Consider the following 8,378-nt stretch of genomic DNA (forward strand, 5'->3'; position numbering starts at 1 on the left):
ATATTAATATAATGATGATTATAATTAAATGATTAATATTAATTAATAATTAATATTAATGATATTAGGATGTTATATATACAATATTATATAATATATAATTTTCACATATATGTATATATGAAGGAATAAAAAACATCATCTTTCGGAAGAAATGTTGTTTGTGAGATATACATGTATATGTATGTGTATGTGTGTGTATATGTATATGTGCATATATATATGGGTGTATATATATGTGTATGTGCGTGTGTATATATATATATGTATATATGTGTGTGTGTGTGTATATATATATATATATATATATATATATATATATATATGACCATCGGTATGTGAATCATGTGTACGTGCATCCACATCATGTACTTAGAGGTCAGAGGACAACTTGCAGGAACTAGGTCTCCCCTTGCAGTACTTGGGACCTGGAGATAGAAATCAGGTCATCAGTCTTGGCAGCAAGTACCTTCACTCACTAAGCCATCTTGCCAGTCCTAAGGTATTGGGCCTTCCCCGGGAGCCCTCAAAGATGGAGCTTTCTGGAAAGAAGTCCTTGCTATTAAATAATTTCACATTTTTGTCTGTTTTTTTTTTTTTCTTTTCCATATTCAGTCTCAGTATTTTCTCTTCCCTTTTTAGAACAAAAAAAAAAAAATCTGATTTTCAGTGCTTTCATGAAAAGGAGGAAGAACAGAGCATTTCACAATAGAAATTGTTCAGTAAAAATTACCTGTGTCAAAATTCCAGTAGGTGTTGGCTTGAATCCTGTAAATGTTAGTAAGAAGTTTCATTAGCTGCCTGTGGCACATTTGTTTAGGGTAGAAAGAACTGTCACTTACACTCAGACTGTCATCGCTTGAAACACAAGCAAAAAGTGTTTGGGTTCAGGATTAAAGCCTGTAGGTGGCATATGGTCAGACTTGGAGAGCCAGGGAGACCATCTGCAGTATTGGAATATGATAGCTCCCACTGTGGAAGTAGAGTGCTTGCGAAGTCACGGGCTAGTCAATATTGCTTAATGATAATCTTATCGTTAAATTTAGATTGATTATCTCATTTTAATTCTACACTGTAAAAGGAGGATCAACCTCATCATCTAATTTTAATAATGAGACAAAATTTTCAAGGTCTTATGTTTTCCTGTGAGATATTATAGTTCATCCATAAGGAAAATCTACAGAAATCAAAGAATGAGACCTCCAAATGTCACCTTCACAGATGGTAACACTGTCCTTTTCCAGGAAGGAATCGAATCTGGAGAGCCTGGCACGGATGATGGCCGGTTTTACTTCCACTTGGGGGATGCCATGCAAAGGGTCGGGAACAAAGAGGTACGACTGACTGGGTTTGTGACTTTATTCCAATAGATGATAAATGAGTGGGGGGGGATTTTTACTGCTAGGAACCAGTTAGAACTTTACAAACATTCTTAGCATAACTTATGAAGGCAATGTTCTTATAAGATCTTTGGGATTTGGATTTTATGGTTTATTTTTTTCCAAAGTATCAAGTATGTAATCTGAAAAGTGACTCTTCTGAGGTGTGTGTGTGTGTGTGTGTGAGTGTATCTGTGTGCATAGCAAAAGGTAATTGCCTTTGAAAAATATCACTGAAATTAAGAAATGCGGAGTTCTCTAAAATTGTTTTAAGTTTTACAAACATTTACAGATTTAATGTTTTACTTTGGAATTTCTGCAGTAGTTATGTTTAGAACCAACTATTTGACTAATCCTTAGCATAGTGGTATTAACGTTTAACCATGTACTTTTCATTTTAAATTTAAGCTGAACATTTATAGCTTGGGCAATGGCAGATACCAGCGCAAGCACACATGCACGCATGCACTGATGCAGTAAGTAAAACAAGTGAATTATCTTCCTGATCATTAACTTTTTCCTGAGCACAGTTGTAAGCTTGTGTAAACATGACATCAGTCTTGAGATCATGTTCCACAAATTTTTAGTCCTTTCATGACCCCCGTGATTTGCATGCCGGTAAGCAACAGAGGCCTACCTCTTCTGTCCTATACAGCTGTAGAAATTCTGCCTAAGCTGACTTCAGAGTCTGAAGATAGAAGCACCAATGCAATAGTGACCCTTTGTAACCATTGCCCTTCATATGTGACATGTAAGAACAACATAGCTTCAAATGTCTAAATTACTAAGGATACAAGACGCTCTGGGCAGCTGGGAGCTCAGAGCAGCAAGCAGAGTTGTGACTACAGAGTCACCTTCGAGAAACACGAACAATTCCAAGCAGTCGAGCTCTGGATGATTGGCATTATTTTCTTTCTACCTTTCTATTCGTGTGTACCTTCCCCCTTTAACCTACCAATCATTTGACTAAAATAGAACACGACACTAGAAGTGAAGAGGAGGGGGAGACGTTGCTGACGGGTAGTCATTATTTTGTTCCTTCCTGCTGTAAAAAGAACCCTCCTTTGAATGATGATAAGAAAATGTCTGCCACAGTATCCAACACTAGGTAAAAATCTGTATTCAATTTCTGTAAATATAATTGTCACTAATTAATTTGTCTTTGAACATTCCGTAGTACAGGGCAAAGACAGATAAAAGAAATCTACTTTATCTTATATCTTAGATGAAAACAGCTCTTACTTCAAGGACAATGAATTCAGTACTGAACACTTGTTTTGAGCCTGGTATTTGAGCCTGGGGGACTGTTCTACCAGCATAATTATCATTAATATGCAAAGAACGGCACAGTTCCTGAATCTGGAAAGTTCATAAGGATTCATGCTTACACAGAACAGAAACAAGCCCATAGAAGCCCCATGTTAGCGAACACCATATTAGGTGTGGAGTCTGTCAGAGCTTACCACTGGGAAGCAGCTGCCCTCTGTGCTTGCATCGGTGGCGCTCACTGCCAGTCTGAGAGAGAACACACTAGTGGGAGGCCAACCCACAGCCTCCAACACAAAGAAAATGGATTTTAGTGAATGCTGGTAGTATGGAGGAGAAAGAGAGGAAGAAAATGGATTTTAGTGAATGCTGGTAGTATGGAGGAGAAAGAGAGGAAGACAGCCACAGCAGCCCTGGAGCAGTCAGGCTTCAGAGGCTCCATAGCTCGAGTCCTCCCTGTCTTCAGCTCTCGTTCTCCACCTGCAGATTTACACATCTCCAGCCAGTCTGAGGGGACGCCATGGAGCTCACACAGCAAGCTCACTTCTCTGGCCATTTTTCTTTTAGATTGTCTCTGGTTCCTTTATTGACAACTTCTGAATCAAAATTTGGGTCAGGCTTGGCTCCTCCCCTCTTTTCCTCCCTTCCTGTGGGCAGTGTCCAAGGAATAGACTTCCTGGGCTCAGCAGCAGCCCCCCCACTTCTTCAGGGGATATTGATTCCAGTTTCTCAGCAGCCACCTCAATCAGTGACTGTTGTAAGAACCCAACTGTTGCTTCTTACATTAGTTACATTTTCTGTCCAGCTACCTTATTCTCAAAGCATTTGTAATTCAAAATAAAACAAAGCCCTATTTCCATGCAATGTCATTTATAGTTCAACACAGGTAAGTTGCAACCCAGTGTTATACCTAAAATGTACCAGCCATAATATACCAACACTAGAGATAGGCCAGCTCAAGCTGGGCCACTCAGGACAGATTTATCACACAGATTTCAGAATTAAAAGCTTTAAGTGTGTGTGTATGTGTATGTGTGTGTGTGTGTCTGTGCGTGTGTCTGTGTCTGTGTGTATGTCTGTGTGTCTGAGTGTCTATCTGTGTGTGTGTGTGTTTTGTCAGTGTCTGTGTGCCTGTGTGTGCCTATGTATAGACCAAATAGTGATAACTTAACAAAAATAGAAATGGCGTAGATGTAAAGTACATTTAAGAAGGTAGTCTGCCCAAGGCTGGGATGTAGCTCAGTTCCTAGAGTGCTTGCCTAGTGTCCCTGTCCCCAGTAGCACATAAAGTAAATGTGGTAGAACTTCCATAGTACAAGCACTCAGGAAGGAAAGGCAGGAGGATCAGAAATTCAAGGTCATCTTGGCTACGCAGCACGTCTGAGACCCACCTGGGCTGCATGGCCCTGTTTCACAAGGAAAACAAAACAAAATGATAAAGAAGTAGAGGTCATTTACCCAAATTTCTAATTTGACAGAATTTTCCAGAATTTTTTGTTGTCATTTTATATGTTTGTTTGTTTGTTTTAAATCTACCCTAATTTGTTGAATCCATGCTGTACTATACCAGTAGAAGCAATTTTTAAATTTCTGATCTACATTGTGAGAATTTTATTTCTGATAAGCCTGGCAGGGGAGTGCCAATTCAAGGCTGCTGATCAATGCATGGTGCTTACTGTGAGCTTTAGTACTCCAGTACCGTGCGCAGAGTACACAGGTGGTGTGAGCAGGTACAGTGAGGCCCACCCTGCCCAGGCACTCAGCTCAGAGCAGCCCCACATCTAAGTCCCTGAAGGCTTCTGCATGAGCCACACCGCCTGCTGTTTGGGTTGTCCTATAATTAGTTTTTTACACACTGTTCTGTCAATATGGCTAGTCTTTCCAATGAATTACTAATGATTCAAAAATTAATGAACCTCTAGACTTTAAAAGAGAAAGAATCCTATGTTATAATTAATGGTGTTCAGTTGAGCGGCAGAAGGTTCAGGAAACAAAGTCTGAAATTCAAATTGACTGAAACCGTAATGATCAAATTATTTCAAAGATGAGTCTTTTTCTTCCTTTTTTCTTTCTTTCTTTCTTCCTTTCTTTCTTTCTTTTTCTCTGACATCAATTAGCCATTTTAATTTTCTGGGCTTTAAAGAAACTCTGGGCCCAACTTACATGTTTTTCAAGGAAAATATATAAGAAGTATGCTTTTTGAGGTTTTAATGAGAAAGATAACTAAGAATTTTTTGATGGTTTCAAAAGGTGGTACAAAGAGAGAAAGAGCATTTAGCTGGTTTTGAGGGGCCTTGAATTCTAGTTCCAAGAATGGAGGCATTATAGCTCTCAGTTTCGATAGTTACAGAAGGGAGAGATTTGGGGCTGTTAGAAAGCTCTTATGAGGGTTATTTATGTCAGAGGCCAATCGTGGAGTGCTGGGGAAACTAAGAGGGCCATCAGCACACCCTTTACTGTGATGAGCAAGAAAACTTTGCAACATGATTGTTAAACACTTTCAAAAGTTAATAATTTTGTACATTAAAATATGAGTTTATTTACTGCCAAGTTTTTTATAATTAAAAGAAAAAGAAGCCAATATTTTCTATGTTTAAATTTTTATATTTGTAGTTTTACAAAGAAGGTATTTAAGTTAACATTAAATCATTTTTATTGATCAAGACATATACATTGAATCAAGTGTGATAGCACATGCCTATAATCTCACCCAACAGGAAGCCAAGGCAGGAGGGTTACACACTGGAGGTTACCCTGGCCTGTAGAAGGAGACATTGTCTATGATGTGGGGGAGAGGCTGCACATTTTTTCAAAATCCATTCTCAAAGAGCAATTGACGTAGCAATGGGAGAGATGGTATTCAGTGTGCTGCTAAGAAAGTTCTATCCAAAGACAATGGGCATGTAGGGCAGGCAGCATGAGAGGAGGGCCACTTAGGGGCATATATTGGATCCTCATTTGAACCAGTCATATGGAAGAAGTCCTGCAGCCAGATAGCCTCCCCCTCCCAAAAAAGCTAATCTTAGATGCCAGTTGTATCATGAGAGCCAGCGTGAAGCCATGAGTGTTGTTACTTATTGCAGACAATGTACACACTCCATGAACAAAAGTTTTCTATTAAAAAGCCTGATATACCGTACAATGTATATCACAGCTATAACTGCCATACTATTTATTGCCAGCTCAGAATAATATTTCCTTTTTATCTGTTCTGTCACCATGGGACCTAAAGAAAGTTACTAAGAAAATAAATTTACTCTTGGTTGGTTTTAGCAGCTTGTTTCAGTAAATAGTGAATGTATTTGAAATTGTTTAAATCATAATCCACTCCTTTTAGAGAAAATATAAAAATAGAAGTCACAAAATGAAAACTAAATGCAAGCATGGCCTCCTTTGGTGTCTTACACTGTGTGTGTACACAACAAATTACAGTTTCAACTGGCTTAGGTATGTGGAAACCAAACTAGGCAAGGCATGAATCCAGAATCCACAGAGCTGAGGGCCTGAGAGTGAAGGTAAATGCTAGTGTTCACTTATCCCAACTGTTTACTGAAGTGCAGTTAAAAAGCAGAATTGTCACTATCATCGGGGAAGATCTTGATTCAATTATCTCAAGGTACAGATAGCGCCTGAATTAACAAAGGTCATAGTTCTTTGAGGCCTTTCAGCTCTGTAGGGTGTGAACTCAACAGAAACTACACTTCAAATTTTGACTAGCTCTTCTCAGCAGAGCAGTATATGGCACCATACTGTCTGTGCTGCTGAGCAGTGATGGTGATCTGTGGCCCTGTCAGTCATACATCATGGGGAGAACCAAAGGGCCCTCTGCAAGAGTGCTGGTGCTGAAGAAAGATACTCTGTGCATTAGGAAGAAGTAGGTTTTCACAGGGGAGCATTTCCAATGGGTCTGCATGGTTGTGGCCAGACCACATCTCAAGGAACATCTGTACTAGCCTTATGTGATGTCCTTCAGTTTTGAAATAAAAATGTTTTCCGGAAAAGAACAAAATATGAAGCAGCCTTTCTGTTCTTTCAGGCATATAAGTGGTATGAACTTGGGCACAAGAGAGGACATTTTGCCTCTGTCTGGCAGCGTTCCCTCTACAATGTGAATGGTCTGAAGGCTCAGCCTTGGTGGACACCCAGAGAGACTGGCTACACAGAGCTAGTGAAGGTGAGTGTTAACTTCCACAGGAGCCCATCCAGCCTTCTTCCTGCTGCAACCTCAGGTGTGGAAGGAGCGTTACAGAAAAGGCATTTTATTTCTAGTAAGGGAATCTTCCAACTGAAGCCTTCTGAGCCAAGCTACCTTCTTGGACAAGCTATCTGTCCAACTCTGTCTTTCCAGTGCTAGCTCATTATGCTCTGAGCACTCACAGACCTTTCCTAAACTCCAGAAACTCCAAAATGCTCCCATAGACCTTCCCAATACGACACCGTCGTCTTCATCCCAGCAATAACCCATTTCTGGTGCCAATTTCTGGCCTATTTTGCTTTCTTTGGCTGTGACAAAAACACTGATCAAAACCAACTCAGGGAGGAAAGGGTTATTTCAGCTTATAAGTCCATCAGCAGGGGAAGCCAGGGTGGCTCAAGGCGGGAACCTGGAGGCAGAAACTGAAGCAAAGACCACAGAGGAGTGCTGCTTGCCGCACTTTCCTCACGGCTTGCTTGACCTGCTTTATTATACATCCCAGGACCACCTGTCCAGGGGCGGAACCGTCCATAGTCAGCTAGACCTCATCCATAAATCATTAATCAAAAGAATAAAATGCCCTCACCAATTTGCTCATGGGCCAGTCTAAAGAAGGCAAAGCCTCAATTATGGATTCCTCTTTCCAAGTGACTCTAGCTCAAAATGTTGACAAAAAATACCCCTTGGGATTTAGATGACAAGGAAGGAAATTTGTGTGGAATAACAGTTCTCAAACTTCTCAGTCTAAGTACTTTCTACGCTTTTTAAAATTATGGAGCTTTATGGGGACTTTTCTTTGGGTGGGAGGTAGGAGCTATTCCTTCCTATAGAATAGTCATAAAGTAAAATTGAAATACAATCTCAGTTCTATTTATTAATCTTTAAAAATAACCTCATTATATGGCAATACAAATAATTATATGTTCATATAGAATTATCTTCATTTTGATGTAGAATTATTTTCATATAGAATCAAAATGGAAAATGTAACGAGATTGAAGTTATGACATGATTTTATAAGTCTTTTCAGTGCCTGGTTTAGTAGAAAGTAGCAAGAGTTTGATGTCTACTTTCCACTTCCATTTGAACATGTTGTTAGAGATTACATAGCCCTTGGAGATTCCTCTATGTACCTGAGCCTGAGTGAACATCAAAGTGCTACATGTTCCTCTATATTATCTAGAAGATTGTTTGGACTTTTCAAATTCCTGAAGGGTCCAGAAGCTCAGGTATTCCTGGACTGAACTTTGAGAACTTCTGGCGTTGAAGCCATAGAATAAGAATGCAGTTATAAATATTTTATAAAAGATCATAACAGCCAGGCAGTGGTGGCGCACACCTTTAATCCCAGCACTTGGGAGGCAGAGGTAGGCAGATTTCTGAGTTCGAGGCCAGGCTGCTCTACAGAGTGAGTTCCAGGCCAGCCAGGGCTATACAGAGAAACCCTGTGTAAGTATGTTCTTGGACTCATTAATAAAGTGGGACTGGGTATTGATTTATTAGCAATTTCTTTTATATTTCTTCTTTTTTTTTTTTTT

At 39.6% G+C, this 8,378-nt stretch overlaps 1 protein-coding gene across 19 annotated transcripts in view; it reads left to right on the top strand.

Moving 5' to 3' along the window:
- Asph (aspartate beta-hydroxylase) overlaps positions 1-8,378 on the top strand; it is a 215,326-nt gene that overhangs the window by 162,505 nt on the left and 44,443 nt on the right. For all 19 annotated transcript variants that reach the window (XM_031366641.1, XM_031366642.1, XM_031366646.1 and 16 more), the window contains 2 exons: positions 1,245-1,334; positions 6,682-6,819. In XM_031366641.1, the coding sequence (XP_031222501.1) occupies positions 1,245-1,334; positions 6,682-6,819 (228 nt within the window). The remainder of the gene's footprint in view (positions 1-1,244; positions 1,335-6,681; positions 6,820-8,378) is intronic.

Source organism: Mastomys coucha, unplaced genomic scaffold, assembly GCF_008632895.1.
Source record: "Mastomys coucha isolate ucsf_1 unplaced genomic scaffold, UCSF_Mcou_1 pScaffold14, whole genome shotgun sequence".
Taxonomy (NCBI): domain Eukaryota; kingdom Metazoa; phylum Chordata; class Mammalia; order Rodentia; family Muridae; genus Mastomys; species Mastomys coucha.